The sequence below is a fragment of the Triturus cristatus genome, chromosome 12 (assembly GCF_964204655.1).
Source record: "Triturus cristatus chromosome 12, aTriCri1.1, whole genome shotgun sequence".
NCBI classification, from domain to species: domain Eukaryota; kingdom Metazoa; phylum Chordata; class Amphibia; order Caudata; family Salamandridae; genus Triturus; species Triturus cristatus.
The window spans coordinates 770,267,543-770,288,590 of record NC_140595.1 but is presented as its reverse complement, the minus strand read 5'-3'; the positions used below and the strand labels follow the sequence as shown (position 1 = coordinate 770,288,590).

The window sequence follows — 21,048 nt, the reverse complement described above, 5'->3', positions numbered from 1 at the left end:
CCTGGTAGTCAGAGCACGATTCGGGTCGTTGTCGCGCTCCAGACACCATAGACATACGAGGTGCGGATCTGTCACAGACATCAGTTTGTGACAGGAGTCGTAAGGCTTGAACGTGGTCTGGAGTTGGGACATCCCTCGCACACCAGGAGTCGTAGGCTCAAAAAAGAAGTCGACAAAATATTGAAAAAAGTTAGTAAAAAATTGACTAAGGTTAGCTCTTTCCGGATCTGTGCTAAGCTGGCGCGGAAAAAGAAAGAACTGACGTCAGCTCGCAGGGGTGGCGTCTTGTAGGCAGCGGCGACGTCACCCCGGTGACCACGATGCCGACAACGGATGTGTAGTCAACCGACGCCACCTTCCGACGCGCAGGGATACTGATACTGCTAAGAAAAAATTCTCCGTTTCCAGTCTGACACCTGAGGGTAATTCTAAGGAAAGGCATCTACAACTAACCTATGTTTCTTACAGATACATCGTTACCAAAGGGGTAACTTGTTCTACTGTTGGAATGCTGACTGGCCCATAGAGAAAACCAGAGTGCAGATTAAAATACTTATGGTGTATCTTAGGAATGGGACTAGATAGAAAAAAGGACTGTTTTGATAGTTATTAAAAATACAATTTAATTGTGAAGTCAGATTTGTTTGAACAAATATTATGGAAAAATAACGTTTTGAAAGCTATCTTTTCTCTGCCTTATATTCCTGGAGGCTAACTTGTATTTGTTCTCCAGCTTGTTCCAGCCACTGATTAACATTTCAATAAATGTGAAAAAGGTATGAAATACCTCCCAGAAGCAAAAAATAGGCTGACCTGAATGGACAGAGATGACTCCTCTGAAGCTCTCAGAATATGTAGGGTTGGCACTGTGGGTCTCCTATGACAGCATAGTGTTGACTCATGCTTAGTAGATCTGCTGAGCCACATGTAGCACTTGAAAGGGAGAGAACAGAATCCTAAGACAATGTTTGTGTGTCCACTGTCTGGTTGCTGAAGCACCCTGCTTTGTCCTGCCAGACTACTGTAGCTTGATTTTACATATATTACTTGGGGCACACTTGAAAGGAAGGTAACAGGATGGCAAGACAATTCTTGTGTATCCACTCTCTGGTTGCTGAAGAATCATGCTTTTATCCTTCCAGACTTCTGTCTCTGGGTTTGTTGGTACAGTGGCTGCCTTAAACTGGATTTTAATGTCAGATGTTGCAGGATACAAGGATTTCAATACTACACTCCCACCCCCCACACACCCAGCGTTCAGCTCCCAAGTTGAGTGTGTCTGAAGCCTTTTGCCAACTTGAAAACGCCCAAAGCGGGAATGAAGTGGCCACACTTGGCCCTCCAGATGAAAATCATGAAATATGCCCAACGCTGGCTAGAGGCCCCCACGGCGTTGGTGGAGAACCAGCAGCCCTCGGAGTCAAATCTGACCCCGATGGCCTAAGAGTCACTTACTTTGCAAGACATTATGGCGGCAATGCAGGGCATCAAAACGTTCCTGGAAGGCAAAATAGATCCTGTAACAACGTAGGTGATTCTCTTGCATGCTGACCAACGTAACGTTGGTACCTGAGTTAAGGAGGCAGAAGACTCCACAGCGACACTCGAGACGGAGGCACTACGAGACCAGGTTGAAGATCTGAAAGAAGCTGTGAGGATATTGGAAACCAGAGTGTTGGATTCTGAAGGTCGATCTTGATTAAATAATGTCAGAATAATTGGAGTCCCGGAACGTGCATTGAGCCGAGCAGTTGACCTATTTTTTGAGGACCAAATACTCCAACACCTGCAGCCCGAGGCCTCTCAAAATATTTTTCAGTGGAGCGGGCCCATCGGGTACCCCTCCGCAACCCATGATTGCCCGTATTTTTAACTACAGAGATAGAGATATCATTTTGCATTTGGCGTGCAGTGCCCCACCAGTTAAATGGGAGAATAGCACCACCACTTTCTTCCCGGATTTCACTCTACGTGTCCACAAGATGCGACGTTCGTTCCTGGAGGTTAAAAAGGTCCTGAGAGATAGAGAACTGAAATATGCAATGCTATTCCCAGCTTTACTAAGATTGGTGGCTGAGGACAAAATCTGGTTATTTGACACACCTGAAGGAGTGGGGAGTTGGCTGGATGGATGGCGTACAGTTAAAGACAAAAAATCCTGGTGGAAGAAAAATAAAGATGGACCTGGACTACCAACCAATGGGCCATGCAGAGATGCTTTGTTAGAACAAAGGAACAAAAAGGATGAAACAGAAGAAACATTCTCAACAGACATGTTAACTACATTGAAATCACCAATTGACCAAAAGCGGTAGCAACGTTTTGCAGCTAGCGGCTTCTGGAAGGGTCCTCAGAGAGGCGAGGAGCATGTGTCGTAATGATACCCCCCTGCTTGACTACAAGAACTCGAATGTGGCAACGAATCCCAATAATCCATTGAGGGCGGCTGTAGGGGCCCATGCCTACAGGAATACTTGGTAACTACGCTGGGAGACTTCTTATCAGCGGTGGATTTAAGAGACACATTTACGGCCCTCAACCACACAACACATCAATACACCTTCCATTCAGGGGCACGTGGCAGTCTATCAGTTGTCTACTACATTTTCAATCTGGTCCATCAGGTTCCCTGTTTTCCTGATGCTCATCGTTTGGACCGGTATATCTCAGACCACTCCCCGGTGTGTGTGTGTGTTTTTGAGCACGGCCCCCAGGGCCAGGCACACATGAGGGGGATTGGCCCCTGGTATCTCAAGGTGCCCCACATTAGAACAGAGCTCCAGGAGGCCACAGACCACTACATCCTAGAAAACGAAGGGACGGTGGATTCCGCTGGTACAATATGGGAGGCCTTTAAAACAGTGGTTAGGGGACTGGGCTGAACATAGAAAGGAAAAAAGGCTACAGTTAGATGCCTTAGAGCGGGACTCCAAGACTTGGAGATTCTCCTGACTCGGATGATGGCAAATCAGTACGACACCGCCTGACACTCAAGCATAGTGAGTTTAGGGGTCTGGTTGAAGGGGCGGCAAGGGCCAGTTATCATGCTTCGCAGTATAACCTATATGAGGTGGGAGCTAGAGCAGGCAAACTCCTTGCATTGTTGGGCAAACATGAAGCAGCATCGAGATGTGTGTTTGTGATTTGAGGGAGGGATGGTTCCAGAGTCCGAGTGGGGCAAGGTATAGCGGATGCATTCTCTGAGTATTACAGACTGCTCTACACTCTGGCTTCTACAGCTTTAATTGAGGAGGCACAGGAGCTGCTGGTGACTTTCCAGGTGCCCAGCCTCAAACTGGAGGACAGAGATCTTCTTGAACAGAAGCCAAAATCGTTCAGGCAATCTGGGTTTTACGATCCGGGAAGGCAGGGGGCCCTAATGGTCTGCCCATCGAGCTATACAAGCTCACAGCAACAAAAATAGCTTCTCCTGTAGATGTTTCAAGACAGCTATGAGGTAGTAACACTACCAAGAACCAAAGAATAGCCAATATAGTGGTGATTCACAAGCAGGGCAAGCCGCCAGATGAATGTGCCTAGTATAGGCTGATCTCCCTACTAAATGCAGAAATAAAAATACTGGGACACTACTCGTGACCCGACTGACCCAAGTCACACAGTCATTGATTGACCCTGACCAATCTGGCATTATGCCGGGAGGAACACTGCGCTTAATCTGAGGAGACTATATGGTGCCCTGGGCAGAGTGGCCAACATCCGTGAATATGCCGCAGTGGTATCCCTAGATGTGTGAATGGCATTCGAAACAATGGAATGGCCGTTTCTGTATGCAGTATTGGAAAAACACGGCTTTGGGCAGTGATTTTTAGCAAGCATGGACCTGCATTCTGACCAACTGGCCCAAGTGTCAGTAAATGGGGGCATATCTCAAGTCTTCCCGTTGCAGCGGGGTACGAGAAAGGGTTGTCCACACTCCTCGCTTATCTTCATGCTGGTGCTGGAGCCTTTGGCGGTATGGGTTTACTGGCACATCAAAGGGGTTTTGATAAGAGAGATTTAATAGGCCTTTGGAGGGTCGGTGATCGGTGGGTGGGAGGTGAAGTACGGTCATTTGCGGTCCTGCAAATGAACTATCAGCTGGCACAGTTGAAGGCTTTTGTCAGTCACGCACTGAGGGGAGTACTGTTGAAAGGAGAGGAACTTCCTGTGTCCTCCCTGTTGGAGGACAGGTTACTGGATGAATATATGGATAAGAAAGCGATCTCCCTAATATATCGTAAAATTATGAATAATTCCCTGAACCTTTTATCAGTTCTTCAAGTTGGTTTGGAGACGGATGTGGAACGCCTGGAGGATGAAGAATGGCAGGAGGCTATGGCCTTCTCCAAAGAGGTGGTCATATGCTCGCGCTTTAGACTGGTACAGCTGAAGATTTTACACAGCACCTACTTTGCTTTTAGCACACTAGTAAAGATGGGGAGATTTGACTCTATGTCGTAGGGGATGCGAACAGAAGATCACCTTTTTCAATATGATATGGGAATACCCAACACTTAAGGAATACTGTGAGGTGGAGCTAACCTGTATGCAAGAGGTGTACAGTATAGAGATGACTTAATCACCAAAGTGGTGTCTCTTGAACATATGGGATGAAACAGATCTAACCAGTTAAGAACGCCTCTGGGTGACACTGGAGTTCATGGTGGCCAAGCGTAATATAGCCATGTTGTGGAGAGCTGCATCGTCCCCTACACTGAGCAAGTGGAGGGCAGATATGGACTGGTGCATTCCTGCAGAGAGGGCTGTTTATGAGAGTATAGGCTGCCCCCACAAATTGACCAAAGTCTGGGGGAAGTGGAATGAATATAGGGGAATGATATTCATGCCAGTGGCCCAGAGTGGGCAGAGACATTCTTGTGAGCGGGGAGTCTAGAAAGAATAAAAATACCTCAGACAGACCTAGGTATCCCTTTGTTGGTGGTCCGGGTGGGTACAGATTAAACATTTATCCTAATGGGGGCTTAGGATATAATGGTTCTATGACTCTAGCATGCCTGTCAACATGTTTCAGCCCCTATTCTATGGCCTTTTTGGTCCAAGGCGTTCATCAGGACATTTTGATGTTCATTTTCCTGATGTTATATACACTTATACTTTGTTATGTTTATATATGGCATGCAATATTAAATTATTAGTATTTAGTTGATGGTCACCAATACAATGCCCTGGGAAGCAGACAAGGACTAATTCCATTTCCTCTCCTCATAGTGGTTCCCACGCATTGTGAACATTATGTGGAATGTTAATGATGCTTTGCTCTCTTTCTTTTTCAGGAACAGTGATCCTACAATAAGGCGAGTAAAATTGCTCACCTTGCATGCAATTTAGTACTGCATGCCCTAACTACATTAAGCAAAGTGTGAGTGTATATAACACTGGGGCAATTAAAACTGAAATGTCCTTACAAATGCCCTGGACCAGAGAGGCTGTAGAATAGGGACTGAAACATAATGACATGTTAGGGCCATAGGACCATTTTATCCTAAAACCCCATTAAGATACATTTTTCATCTATACCCACCTAGACCATTAATGAAGGAATACCTAGGTCTGTTGGAAGTATTTTTATTCTTTCTAGATTGCCCAACCACAAGAATATCAAAAGGGCTCCTTGGAATATGGTTGAGCTCATCCTGGCTTTTAGTGGCAGGGTGAACCCAATGATGAAGCATGCCAATATTAGAGTGGATAAGGGTCATACTAAAAAAAGAAAAATTATTTTTCTTCATTACCTACTAATTAGGCATCCACGTGGGATAGGATTTATTACAGATAGGGAAGGGATACCCTGTTTCTTTTAATACAAATTCCCCCGGGGGGGAACTAGAATTACAGGTTGGTAACATTTCCTTCTCTTTTATGGGCCTTGTTTATGGATATCATGTGCTATCTTTTGTTTCGAATGTTTTGCACCACTTCCTCTTGTGGGGGTGTTCTAAAATATATGGGCACAGTATTTTAAAGACCTATCAGCATAATGGTTGCATGATCAAGTTAGCTAATAAAAGGGAAGTCGGGGATATTCCATGCATTAAATAACATGAAAAGTAGTTCTAAAAGTAAGTAATGTTCTTTTCTGGCCTTTTCCCTCCCAGCCACACCTGCACCTAGTGATAAATGTGATAATGGGGGAGCCTCAACTGAAAAGGAAGAGTTAGAAGCCAAGGAAGATAGGATGGAAGAGAAGGAAACCAGGTGCAATGACCCACCGGATTCTGAGGTTTGTCCTGTGCACTTCAGAGCAGAGTGAGAGTGTACTTCACCTTCTCTAGCATTTGATCTTTCATATGTTCTCATGCTTTCCTCATTGTCACGCTGGAAATCCCCAGTAACCTTAAATAGCAGTTTGCAGTGTTAATATGGCCATAGGCCTTAAAAAACGTGTTTGTTTAGTAGCACAGCTGCCTTATTTGAAATAACCCAAGGTTCAACCAATGAGGTGGAAGTGCTGAGCTCTCCTAATTCCCTCTAAAGGCCACCATGGCCCAGATTTCTACTGCACATAATGCCTGAGGAAGAGACCCAGAACAGTTCTGCTCTAACCTATGTATAATCTAATCCTGACTGCAACCTGATACCTTGGTAGCCTTCCCTGGACCTCAAACAGCCCTAACTTTATCTTTCAGTGTATTTTGAGTTGTTTTTATCTGTTTTCTTTGGAGAATCTCCATCTTCTGAGCCACATTCAGTTGGAAATGTATCTTTCTTTTCGCCCCTGCTTGAGAAGTCCATAAAATTGAACCACTAGGTGCTGTAGATAGTACATTTGGGATATACCCAAGAATTTGTTCAAAGACCACCAAATTACCCACCAAGAAATGAGACCCATTTACACCTGTGGTAACTACTATATGTGATTTGTGTTGCCATTAAAAGCCCATCTCTTCTCACTCACTCCCATAATACTCTATTTGGCTGTTTGTTGAAGGAGCCAAGTGTTGACGAGAGGACCAGCCCCACGGTTACACCTGTACCTCCACCACTTTGCGAAAAAGAAGAGGGAGAGCCACCGGAAAAGCCTCCAGAAGCAGAAGTACCACAGTCATTGGCAGAGAAAGAGCAAGACACAGAACCCTCTTTTAAAGATGAGAAAACAGGTATACGTAAATTACAGAGGAGACAGTACTGATATGCTAATGCTCATGTAAGATAGACTAAAGTGCAAACTTATTAGCCAGAGAAAGAATTGATCTTTAAGTCAGGTACTTGTGCTCTTTTAAATTTTAGCATCAATCGTCAGATTGGCAACCCCTGCAGAGTTTGAGAAGCCTGAAGAGGAAAAGGCTGACGAGAAACCATCTGAGAATGAACAGATGAGAGAGCGACTCGAAGGTAAAACCTTGGATGTAAGAAAAGCTAACAGAGTACCCATGTTCCTGTCTCATGTTTCCCTCTTTCTTGTTTTCTCCTGTTATGTCTTCACTGCCTTTTCATTGCTATTTAACCGACACTTCTGATAAAAGTCACTGTAAGATAAAAGAGTAATGCATGGAATTTTCTAGTAGTGATTGCTTTGGGAGAATAGCTCAAAGCCACAGACCCTCAATAGTATTGTTGCCACATGTCTGAGTGGAGAGAACACGTTAACTACTAGTTTAGCTGCTTACCTTCCATCTTAAAAGCGCCAGTTCTAGTCCTGGCTTTAGCACATGACTAAAAATTATGATTCTAGGTAAATCTCTTTGAGGCACATGCATCAAGCTAAATGCCAGTCGCAAACAGGCCGATTCGCAGAATCGGCCCGTTTGCGACCGGTAATTAGCCTTTTGGGATGCATCAAGCCCAAAGCCATTCGCAAAATAGGCAATCGCAAAATAGGTATTTGCAAAATTTGCGATTACCTATTTTGCGAATGCAGTTAGGGAATCGCAATTTGCGATTCCCTAAATGCAATGCAAGAAGCATTCTCAGAATGTGACTTTGCATTAAGGATACGCAATTTACCATCAACTTCAAGTTGCATTTTTCTAAGTGCCCTGTGGCGCACACACATGCCTTTAGGGCATGTGTGTGCGCCACATGTGCACTCATGCCAATTTTGGGGGTGCATCATAGTGGCCTTTTGGCCCCCTGGCACCCTTAAAATTGCATTCGCAATTTGCGATTACCTATTTGGTAATTTCAAATTGCGAATGGTTTCCCAGTCATTCCTATGGGCCTCTAGGCCCATAGGAATGAATGGGAAAGCATTCCTTAATAGCAAATCGCAATTTGCAAATCACTATTAGGAAATGTGTAGGAATCGCTATTTTTTTAGCGAAACCTACATGCATAGGCAATTGCGATTCCTTAATAGTGATTCCTTAATAATCAGTATTAAGGAATCGCAATTGCTTAGCTTGATGCATGTGCCCCTTTATCTCCCTGTGCCTCAAAATATAAAGATGTGTGATGTGCAACTGTGGAAAGTAAAAAAAATACTAATACTGTTGTGCACTGACGAAATTACATAGTCACACTCCTTACCTTTCATATCCTGGTTTCTGTAATCGTGTTTCAATTAGATTCAAGGCACAGTAAATTGGTATATTTAAAGCACCTCTTGTTTGAGACACTCCTCCTGCAATGAAAATTGTTCCCAGTAAAGGCTTTTGGCTGCTCACTGGAGTTAGATGTGCCATGTATAAAATATCTTAAATAATAATATGATAATTTGTATGAGGTATTCTTATTCACTCGCAATTCTGCCCATCAGTTTTACCTTTTTAAGAAAAAGTAAAAACGTATTTAGAAGAAAGCTTTATCTGGCAAACACAACCAAATACATTACCCCAGTATTGACTCTTTCATAGGTTCACATGCCTACATATATATATGCACAGACTTTCAAAATAGTTTTTAGCTTTTAGTTACCTTACCACAAGCTAGCTTATAAATATGTAGACTGAGTTTCCACATTGGAAAATTACTTTCTGTGGGTCTTTTATAATAACTGTACCACTTTTTCCTTAGAGCAGTGGGGTTTTTTTCTCCCTGCCGTCACTAAGCTATGATAATTCTCTTTGTTTTGCTGCTAACATTTGTAATTTTGCATCCTTCAGCTTTATTACTCAATTTCTTTTATAAAATTGTCCTAAGAAAAGATGGTAAAATTACTTTTAATATCACACTATCAAGGGAGTGACCCTAGTGCAAAGAAAAGGGACAGGGTATAGATGTATTCAACAACACAAACTCCCTTTTCACTGAAAACTTGAACTGCTCAAGTTAGCTAATTTTGCATGATAAAACAATAAATAACAAATACTTTGCCAATTTCTAATGTGGGATCTCATAGAAAAGGTTGAAAAGTTATCATACCAGTACACAGACCTGCTGCTCTAAGTTAGGCATAGTAACTCATATTGTATACCAAATAGCGATATTCCCACATGAAGAAGGAAATCATATACCTTTTTCATTTTGACTTGATTACCACTAGTGATTTTTCATATGCACTGTGATTGTCCTGAAGAAGGTGCCGAACAATTGATTTGTTTTCTCCGAAACTCTGAATCAACATTTTTCTCGCAGTTTTATGTATAGACAGTAGTGCAGTTGCTTTTAACCTAGTTCTAATATATAAATGTGATATCAAACATTGTTTCTATTCTGTATTTTATTCTGTTTCGAATTTTATGATTATTTGAATTACACTCTACATTAATTATTTGACTTGCACTAGCACTCTTGAAAATGTGTCTATAATTTGAATTTATAGTTTTTAAATAACATATAGGCGCTCATTGTTGATGTAAAATAAAACATTTACATGCTTATATTTTCATGTCACTACAAAGTTTTCTTTATTTATAAGAAGTTTTTCTTTATTGATAGGAATGCGAAATTGTACAGTTGTAAGTTAATTCACTTTATATTCTATATAAATTGTGTACTGGTATGGTAACTTTTCAACCTTTTCTTTGAGATCCCACATTAGAAATTGGCAAGTATTTGTTATTTATTGTTTATCATGCAAAATTAGCCAACTTGAGCAGTTCAAGTTTTTAGTGAAAAAAGAGTTTATGTTGTTGAATAAAAATACTTTTAAAACACTATGCACGGTGTAGATAGGTGGCTACTTACTCTAGCCACGATTCTAAAAATATTGTGTGATGCCAGGTAGAGCCTCTTTCAGATATTACCCCTGTTATGTTTTCAAGCTGGAAACAATACTCACGAGAGCTGAAGGCAAGGTATGGTATTGACAGAAAAGCCAGGATTTCTCCTATATTTGCTTTAGGTTAGGGATAGTGAGTGAAATGTTGTCTGTTCAATCCTTTCCACATCCTATATCTTTTGAACGCTTCACCCCTTCTGGCTTTCTGGAAGCACCTTAAAAAAGGGGCATTTCTTTTACTGCCTCTGGTCACTTACTATAGGCTCAGCTCTGTTAAGTCCAAAACATATGGGAATATTGCTACTTGGTATACAATATGAATTACTATGCCTAACTGAAGCAGCAGGTCTAAAGAGTTAAGCACATTACTCATTTGCTTAATGCTGTTGCCTAAATATGTATTCTGGACCTTTATCATCTCTACTGATCTTATTTAGTTTATCATTTCCTTTATACTACTCAATATGTTGATTGGTGACACCCTGCAGTGAAAATGTGCTGTGTCTGTCATTTGTTTGTTTGTTTGTTTAAGCTTTATTTCGGCTGATATAGCCATAAAAGCAAGAAGTACATAAAAAGGACATTTCCAACAATTGTATACAAATACACAGACCAAATGTTCAAGTTAATACATACAATGGGGCGAACAAACAATTAATCTACCTCATCGATTGTGCAATTCCCGCATTAAAAATCGAAAAAATACATTATAATTTAATTTAAAAAGCCAGATTTTAAAACTTTTTTTCCTAAAAACACATTAAAAAGAAGGAAGCAGTGCATTTTATGTTAACTATACAGGGCTAAGAAAAAGTGCAGACCGCAACGGTACATTACAACTTACAACCGATCTGTTTCCTAATGAGGTACACATTGAATAAAAACCTACTTATACAAAACACTACCAGTTGCGAGGTATTTGACTTGAGTATACGTTCTGCCTCTTTGTAGGACCTAACCCCCATGTTTTTACATAAGGGTTTGATCCAACGGTCCCTAGATTTTTTATAGACTGGGCAGAAGAACAATACATGGACATCATCTTCTTTTGCTTTTTGAGAGCAGAGGGTACACAACCCACTGTAATTTTTGCCCCCCCACCTGCAAGTGTTTGCGGTAATCTGTAGGACCCCATATCTGAATTGCAGATATAATGTTTTTGCTAGGGGTGGTCCTATCTCATCCATGAATTGTTCAAATTCAGGAATATCCTTTATAGTCAAAAATTTCTGAGACAATGTGCCAATCGTTGAGCTATGAAATAATTCACCATTGACATAAGACCAGAAAGTAGACTTTACGAGCTTTGTAAGGGACGGCGTCATATTCTGAGGTTCTTCCCATAACTGGGAGAGCCCCAGCCTGTTGTACCACTGAAAAATATGCTTTAACCATGCAATTTTCTTATACCCATCGATCTGGGTTATTTCTATCAAACCACTTTTATAATCACTCAACTCCGGGGTAGTCCATAACCTAACCCAATACAGTAGTGGCCTTAATATGGCTTGATAATCTGTCCTTTTAAGATTAATATCCAGGAACACTGGTACTAGGGGGGTTCTGATTGGTATTTTAAGCAACCTACGTATAAAATAATTTTCTTCCTTCTCAAAGTTGCTTTTACAGGAATGCCCCCATATCTCAGCACCATAAAGTGCCGCTGACTGGGCCTTCGCCTTAAATACTTCAAGTGCCGGCGTAATAGCTTTAGAATGACTACTGCCGTGCACTTTTAAAATAGGCATCGAATTTTGTTTTAAGGATAATTTACTTTTTTCCAGCTGCCCCTTCCAAGAAAGCGTACTATCCAGCATAATTCCTAGATAATTAAAACTCCCCACGTACTCCAGTTTTTGATTATTTAAGGCCAAGTTCTTCCTAAAAGACTTCTGAGGATTTATGGACATATATTTTGTTTTGGGTGAATTTATTTCTAACCCCTTCCCTACACAGTAGCTATTAAAGGAATTCACTAAATTTTGTAAACCCTTTGGAGTCTGTGAGCTGAGAATCGTATCATCGGCAAAAAGTAATGCCGTGATCGCCTCATCTCCTAGCTTCGGGGAGTCATGATCACAGTCCCTTAGATAGGTAGGTATATCATTAACATATAATGAGAAGAGTGTAGGCGCCAGCACACAGCCTTGACGCACACCCCGTCCTACAGGTATGGCCTTTGAAATGTCACCGCCCTTCCCCTATCTAACTTTGGCGTAATTCCCTGTATGTAATCTAATGAGTTCTTTAAGTAACTCACCGGGGACCGCCATATTCTTAAGATTGGACCACAACAAATTACGTGGAACGAGGTCAAAGGCGGCCCTCAAGTCAATAAATGCCACGTACAAACTGCCCTTCCTTATGTTAATGTATTTCCAGCAGATGCGCGTGAACCTAAATACTTGATCAACCGTGCTGGTTTTTGATCTGAACCCTGCCTGGTATTTAGTTAATATCTGAGTCCCCTCTATCCATTCTAAAAGTCGATTTAAAATATGTCTGGCAAAAACCTTTTGTAAAAGATCTATTAAACTTATGGGACGGTAATTGCCCGGATCATAACGATCACCTATCTTAAAAATTGTTACAATTTCAGCCCTTTCCAGGTTTCGGGTATTGGCGTTCCGGCCACTATAGAATTACATAAAAAATTTGTATAGGGCCCCCAGACTTCCACATCGTGCTTCAATAAATCACTGGGGATCTTATCAGGACCTGGGGCTTTGCCCATTTTGACGTCCTGTAATACCTCAATAGTCTCCTCTAGGCTAAATCGCAAGGGAGCAATACTCAATGCTAAAATAATCTCTTGATCCCCTATGGGCAACCCCTCATTGTCGTTAGCATAAAGTTTAGAAAAATGGTCGCACCATGTTTTTTCATCTAAGTAAATATCCCTGGGTGATCGGCCCTTTTTATTTCCCTTTGAAATTAAATTCCAAAAAGCGCCCTGATCTCTCGATTTAGCTGCATTTAAAAGATCATCCCATAAGGCATCATCCCAATCTTTTTTTGCTTGGGTCAGTGTTTTATTATATGCCTGTCTGCTATCACTTATACCCTGAGGGTTCTTTGATCTGACAGCCTGGATCAAATGGGACTTAGCTGTGCGACCTTCCTTATTATTCCATTGATTAACTAACTCTAAATGGTTTTCTTTTCGGTTCTTGTCCTTTTTGTAAATTTTACGCAAATGAGGAGTTAGCGCGTCTACCAATTTATAGTACAGATCTAAAACACCCTGGGTGCCCAATAGGGGCATCTGGCATGCTTCAATGGTATCAGCAAATGTATTATACATTTTTAGCATCGTCTCTTCCTTAGCCAGAATATAAGGCCATTTTAGAGCACGCCTATTATTTGTTACCTGGGGTTCCCCAAGGGAGCTACTTAATATAGCTTCTCCAGCTAAGTTAGATATAAACGGCTCAGGGTCTAACCATAGTTGAAGTGGAAGATGGTCACTCTCTGTCCTATGATCTATTTTAAAGTCAATTATTAAATACCATAGGTTCAGAGAGACCAATATAAAGTCTATATGTGACCTACAGTTGCCTTTACAAAATGTTGGAGCCGATGATCTGTCGGACTGAAAACGGCCATTACCTGCCCTTAAATCATGGGTCACGGACAGCTGTAAAATCTGGATAGCAGCTATAGAGCTTTTAGCAGAACCAGTGGAATCCAGAGACAGGACATTATTTGCAAAATCCTGCTCATCAAATAAGTTGCCAGGCCCGACACTGGTTCATATTTACAATTAAAATCCCCTCCAACTACTACCTATGCATTTGGTCCTAGTGTATCTAAAAAAGAATCCAAAAGCTCTACCACCTTGGATTCCTTATTAGATGAGTGTGGTCTATTATATATATTTATTAGATATATGATTCCTTTTCCCCTAGTCACCATTTTTAATCCCAGTAAATCGGGAGAAGAAATCGACAGTTGGGTAACGTCTATTTCTAGAGTAACCCTTACCCAAATCACCAATACCCCTGACGCTCTCCCTCTTACTGATGGGATTGCGCCACAACAGAATGTTTTGTACCCTAGCCTATGCGGCATTTCTACAGCCCAAATCTCCTGAAGAAGAATGATGTCATACTCCTCGATATAGGAGCACCAAGCTGCATCCCGTATGTTCCTAGCTATACCTGCTATATTCCATGATGTTAATCTAACAGGTAAATTTTCTTCTGGGCAAGGTGAAAATGCATTCACCGATCTACCATGTCTAGCTGCACCATCTACAGGGCTAATTGAGGTATTTATTCCATCAACTGGAAATTTTGCAATATTATTTCCCTCTGTCTCGGTGCTCCTAATGCAACACTGTCCAGCCTCACCCAGGTTAGCATTGCTAGCTCCTATAATATTTGGGAGCTCATCAGTTACCACAGCTTTAAGAGTCAAGGCAGATTTAGATCTAACATCGTAGGATAGTGTGGGAGCCTCCATCTGTAGTTCTTCCAACTCTACAATACTTGAATTCAACTTCCCAGCCTGAGTATCAGCAGTTACCTCTAAATCAAAATTGCCAACCGACAGGAGTCAATCATTCTGATCCAGAGTACTCAGTGCCAGATATCTGTTATTAGTAGGAATCTGGAAGATTGGGCATCTGTTGGAATTCTGGGGCCTACTTGTAGTGTTAGCCTGGGGGGCCCTAGCTAGATGACTATAGAAATACCCCAAAGGGTGCACACCCACACTATTCTCCCCCAGTGCCAGCGATGCCGCTCTAAGTAACACAGTCGCAACATGTTGGGGATGTCTAAAATGTATAATTATGCATTCACCTCTACAGGTTTTCCTAGCATTACCAATCCAAGAAACCCGTCTAGTCAATAATATCTGGTCCACATAATTTGTAGGAAACCCACAATTTTTGTTCAACCAGGAAATTGTTTTTTGTTTAAGTGAGTCATGTGATTCATTTCGTGAATTAGATTGTGAAGAGTCTAGGGGTGTAACATTTGAGAGCCCGACAACATATGGCTCACACTCTGGGGGTAAGTTAATGGAGCGTATATTTCTAACTGGGACTGAGGGCTGCACTGTACTAGTTGAAGCCACTTTAGTCGGAGTAATGTTGTCGACCGTTTGTCTTACCTCCCTGGGATTGGATGTATTTACTCTCTCTATCAACGGCATCTGTGCGACTTTTTCACGTTGTTCCACCATCTCCCTCTGTAATGTAGTCTTATCATTGGTTATTTTGGATAAGAGGCCACCCAGTCTAGTCACTTCAGCTGTCAATGAATCTATCTTGTCTACAAGTGGCTTAACAACAACTTCTAGTTTAGCTTCAAGTACCTTTGCTATATGAGTCAAAAAATCTGAATTCATATCTATATTAGTGCCACAATTGTTAGTCATAGTCTCCTTATGGCCAATAGTACTTCTCTGTACTGGTTCAGATAATAGTTGTGTTGTACACCCCCCGCTTAAACTGCGTTTTCCTACACTTCCTTACCGCTCTCTTAGCAGGAGAGCGTACTATTGGAGCGACCATGGAATCATCTGGTGCATTCTGATCTAATGCATCCTGATCTACAAACGTTACTACGGGAGTCTCCACTAATAAAACATCACTAACAAGAGGTGCAACAACATTTGGACTACTGCTATCGTCAAGGGTGGGAGAAGATAATTCCGGGAAACTCTCCCGGCCCAGTGATTTTCTTCTATCATTATTAATCTTACTCACCACATTTACTAAGTAATTATCCATGGTTGATTTGTTTTTAGTCATTAGTGTACTCAATGGTACGCTTTTTAACTCTCAAAGCTATATAACAAAACACCTCAAGTAATACTATCAAGCAGTGTATAAGCCTTACAGTTACTTGTTAAGTAATATCCCAAACAATAATCTAATCACCAATTACAAAAAACAATCTTATTGCTGTGTCCAAAGCGCACTTAAGTAACGCAATAGTCAGGGGGTAGCCGTGGTCTGACCAAGCTGCAACAAACAACGGGCAGCCCCGCCCTTCTCCTTTCTCCCGGGCGTGAGAGGAGCAGCTCAACCAAAAAAAGTGCCTCCGGGTATGATCAGAGTGAGGGAATAGAAGTTCCCGCAATGCTTATCAGGGAGCTATTAGCTCTGACCGCACAATGGAGCGAGGAAGCAACAGGGAGACCATCAGCGACGCCCCCCCAAGAGCTGACCCCGAGTATACACAGATCACAACAGTAGGAGGGGCCAATGTCAGCGATATCTAACGTGATCCTTAGAAAATTAGTTCGGCACAGTCAATGAGTGGGAATGGAATCAGACGTCGGCCGTGAACTCCTCCCCAACCTTACCTCAGGACAAGGGGGGTGGCCCAGCCCAGCCTCTTACAGACCCTGACAACCACAGACGGCCCGCCCTTTGCCCGGGCTTAGCCCGGCGCCGCCCGCGCGCGTCCCGCGACGCGGAGGGAGCCTCCGTCTCTTAGGCGCCTCCGGGCGCGATGATTCTCATCAACTGGTGGACTGCAAAGCAAGCTGGGAGCAGTAGTCTCCCCCTGCGATGGCCGCACGATGGCAAGTAGCGGCAGCAGGGGAGACACGCAGCGTCAGGGGCCCAGGAGCGGCAAGAAAGCAGGTAGGGCAGGTAGGACACACGTATCCCCTGCACAGATGAAGACAGCGTTGGAAAAAGAACCCGCTCCACCGAGGGAGCCTCCGTCTCTTAAGCGCCTCCGCACGCAGCGTCAGGGGCCCAGGAGCGGCAAGAAAGCAGGTAGGGCAGGTAGGACACACGTATCCCCTGCACAGATGAAGACAGCGTTGGAAAAAGAACCCGCTCCACCGAGGGAGCCTCCGTCTCTTAAGCGCCTCCGGGCGCAATGATTCTCATCAGCTGGTGGACCGCAAAGCAAGCTGGGAGCTGTAGTCTCCCCCTGCGATGGCCGCACGATGGCAAGTAGCGGCAGCAGGGGAGACACGCAGCGTCAGGGGCCCAGGAGCGGCAAGAAAGCAGGTAGGGCAGGTAGGACACACGTATCCCCTGCACAGATGAAGACAGCGTTGGAAAAAGAACCCCTTTGCTTTAGATTGATTTGTAGGCATTGTAACCTCAAAGTCCAGGGTCCTTTTCAGGTTTTGCCTGCACAGCTCTTGCGCAGTGCTTGTGAAATCTGTTGTAGTTATTATAAATCTTAAAAGGTGCTTATATCTTGCCCCCTTGCTTTCCTTGCGTATCATTGGTTTCTGTGCTTGCCACTTACTTTTCCTCCGTTTCTATTGGCTGTAACATACGATTTCCATTTGTTCCTCTTGTGCTTTTCTTATCAGTTTCCTGGCAACCAAGTACTGTTTCCATCTGCTTTTGTGGAACAATTTTTAAGGTTTTGCCTTGTTTATGTATTTTTAAAGGGCAGCTATTTCTATTAGGAGGCTTAATTAATTTGTCAAACATTTTTGCCATTGATGTCTTTTATTAGTTTATCTGGATTCGGTTTCACTCGGGATGTAAATTTGATTTCTTACAAGATGCTTACTTCACAGCCACACCTCGCAAACCCCCCTCCACGTGGCCCCCTTCTCATAGGAACTGTGGTCTACAGCTGCTAGAGTTGTCAACTGCGAAGCCCCAACCTGGGGAACCTCAGCGCACTGGACTTGATTTTGTTGCTGCAGCTTGTGTTTTTTTTAAAAATTTGTAGTCAATGTATTTTTAATGAATGCTTGTAGTTTTTTAAGCTGTGCTTTTTTGGAACATTAATTCTGTGTAATGGACTCTCAAAGAGATGTACTGATTGTTTACATGTCTGTCACCCGCCCCGTACTGTTATCACAACCCTTGTGGAAAAATCACTTCCTCCTTTTTTATTTTTTAGACAGCGCAATGGACTTGAATGTACTGGAGCATTTTTTTTATCACCAGTTACATTACACAACGACACATTAATTTTTTTTGGTAGGCATGGGGAAATTAAGTGATTTGCCCAGAATCACAGGATGTTGAGCTGACGCTGAGATTGGCACCAAAGTTGGCAGCTCTGGCCGTTACGCCACATCCAAGCCATTGCGCTCTTACTCTGAGCCTTGCTTTCCTCAGCTGTTTGACAGAGGGCACTTTAAGCACATCATGCAGAGGTGTAGGAAGGATGCATGTGCCTACTGGGGGAGGTGTCCATCTCAAAACTTGCACTGACTTGCACTTGGTACTCATGTTAGCAGTGTCCAAGCATAGGTCACAGCTCATTAGTATCGGGTGAACACCCAAATATAGCAGTAGCAACAGAAAGATGACCAGTCAACATTTGCAAAGGGTATTCCACTGCGCAGCAACACGTCACTGCATTTTAAGTAACTTTAAACAGTTTAGGCTAGAAACGTTTAAAAAAAAATCTGCACAGTAGGCATCTGATGATGGATTATGTGTTAAATGTGGCAAATCCACAATTGTGTGAAAAACGCCGTTACTGCACACATTGCCTTTCTCAATAAAGAAGTCATAACACTTTTACAAAGTTTTAGTAACTTATATTACAGAAGTACTCATCAAGCTGAAATTTACAATGTTACTGTATCCACTGTCTTTAATCCTTCTGTCACTCTTCTTCTTCATAGTGTGTTTTGGTATTTTTTACCAGCATAGTTCCCTATGTTTAATATATGTTTCATCATCATTCCTCTTGTTTACTCAATGACCAGTTTTTTCCTGTTCTTACTGCCACATTCTACCTTGGCAGGTGAAGATCTTAAAGTGGAAAAAGAATTTGCCAAGGATTCTTCCAGAGTGGGTAGCTTGAAAGACGAGAGCAAGGTGATCAATGGAAGAAAGGATGACAGTAAGCTGGAGAGGCCACGCTTCATGTTCAACATTGCAGATGGCGGGTTCACAGGTAAAAGATCTCCCCATCTCCCTCTTCGCACTCTGATTTGACTTGTAGAGATAGCTAATCTCCATCTGTACTGTGTAGTCACATGCAAACTTTTTGTGTAGCTGTATAAACAGATATTGCTTACCTGTCCCAATCATTCTACTCCTTTCCCATGTTTCTCTTGACCAACCACATATAGCCCTAGTTTCACTCCTTTATATATAGTAAAAACTGCGTTGCTGAGCCTCCAGAAATCTTCAGGACTACAGGAGCAGCAGACCAGTCAGCTTTGTTGCGGTGCCTGCAGATGCAGGGGAGTGACTCTTTCACTCCAAGGGATATTTCTTCAGGTGTCCTTGATGCCCACAGGTCTGTTGAAGAACCTGGAAGAAGCACAGACACAGGTGACGAAGAAGACTTGAAGACCAGGAGCAGCAGGAGTCTTCCTTGGTGCAGTCTCAAAGTCCAACGAAGTCCAAGTGTCCAGACGATTGAAGAACGACATAATTTCAGGGTTGACTCTTGTCCCACGACGAATCTAAGGACCCACCCGTAGGTAAGCCCTTAAGTACCCTAAGGGAAGGGTTGGAACAACTGTGGGGTCCCTCCCAGTGGAGGGGCTGGACAGAGGGGAGTATACTCCCATGTCCTTTACCCAGTTTTATGCCTAAGTGAGAGCCAAGGGTTCCCTAAACCGGTTCAAACTGAAGTGTTCACGGAGGGAACCAAAAGTGCCCTTCAAAGCAGTCTGGGAGCCCAGGTAAGAGTCCCCACCCCAGCTCAATACACTAAGTCTTTTCTGGGAGGTGGTCACACCTCACTGTGACAGGAAACCTCTTGTTCTACCTTCCCCCATTCTAACTCAGCTCAGAAGCAAGGGGGCAAAATTCTGTCTGTGGTCGGCAGCAGCACTAACTTGCTTGCAAACTCTTAAAGGCTGTTACTGGGAGTACAGGGGGATCCCCTAAGGAACCCCCCAGTACATGGATCATACTTCCAACACTGGAAATGGTGTTGGGGTATGATTCTAACATGTTTGATACCAAACATGACCCGGTTCGGTGCAGCCACTATATAGTTAGACATCTCGTAATGACTGATGTCCACTATATGTATTATAATGGCTGACCGCACTTACGAAGCCTGGAGAATAGACTTCGGGGTTTGTAGGGGTGTCTTGCTGATGCAGGGGCACCCTCACACTTATAACCAAACACCAAGCCCTTAGGACTGAAGAGCCTGCCATAGTGGTGAGTTACAAGTATTAAGTGAAGCGACCTCAGATATAGGGAAACGTATATCTTTTGTGAGAGGTGTCAGCACCAGCTCACACAGGCTGCAATGGCACAGTTTAAGTGGACTCCCATGGTTGAGATAATACATGCTGCAGCCCATGGGAGACCCCTGGTGTACCTATGCCCTAGGTACCTTATTACCATATACTAGGGACTTATAAGGGTACACTAGGAGCCAGTTGTGGAGGTATCAAAGCACTTACCATAACTAATTTAGGGGAGAAAGCACAGTTGCTAGAGTCCTTATTAGCAGGATGCCATCAGACTAAGTCAAAAACACACTGACACAAGGCAGAAAGTGGGGGTAACCATGCTAGAAGGATCCTACCTTCCTGCCATATATATATATATATATATATATAGCTATATATATTTTTTTGGGAAACTGGCCCTTTTTGCAGGGTTATCCCTAAACGTTTTGCCTTTCTCCTGTATTTTTCCGACCTGTTTTTGTTGGATTTAGGATGATGGATTTAGGCCCAGATCTCTGTACTGGGGTGAATGTATGACATTGTTCTACATTCTGTCCATCAATAGATCTTTTTGCATTTGTCACCCCGAGTGGGACGGTATGCTGAGACGTGAGTTCCGTGCTCTCCATGCCACTGGAATCAAGCTATCCTGGCTGAAGAGGGGTGAAACCACGAAACCGGTCCTAGGATGCTTGTTTCCAGTTCAGGGAGGACCTGGCCTGGCAGTTCGGCTGGACTGTTCCCATTTGGCACAGGGTCAAGACTGATTTGCATATGGCTGGGTCCGAACTGGAATAGCATGGTGAGCAAAAAAAGATGGATTTAGGCCCAGA

The 21,048-nt window shown here is 43.0% G+C and overlaps 1 protein-coding gene across 7 annotated transcripts in view; it reads left to right on the top strand.

The window, feature by feature from the left end:
* Nucleotides 1-21,048, top strand: part of CHD3 (chromodomain helicase DNA binding protein 3) — a 1,560,957-nt gene that overhangs the window by 1,325,347 nt on the left and 214,562 nt on the right. For all 7 annotated transcript variants that reach the window (XM_085639027.1, XM_085639025.1, XM_085639026.1 and 4 more), the window contains 4 exons: nt 6,117-6,241; nt 6,950-7,118; nt 7,249-7,353; nt 18,817-18,969. In XM_085639027.1, the coding sequence (XP_085495153.1) occupies nt 6,117-6,241; nt 6,950-7,118; nt 7,249-7,353; nt 18,817-18,969 (552 nt within the window). The remainder of the gene's footprint in view (nt 1-6,116; nt 6,242-6,949; nt 7,119-7,248; nt 7,354-18,816; nt 18,970-21,048) is intronic.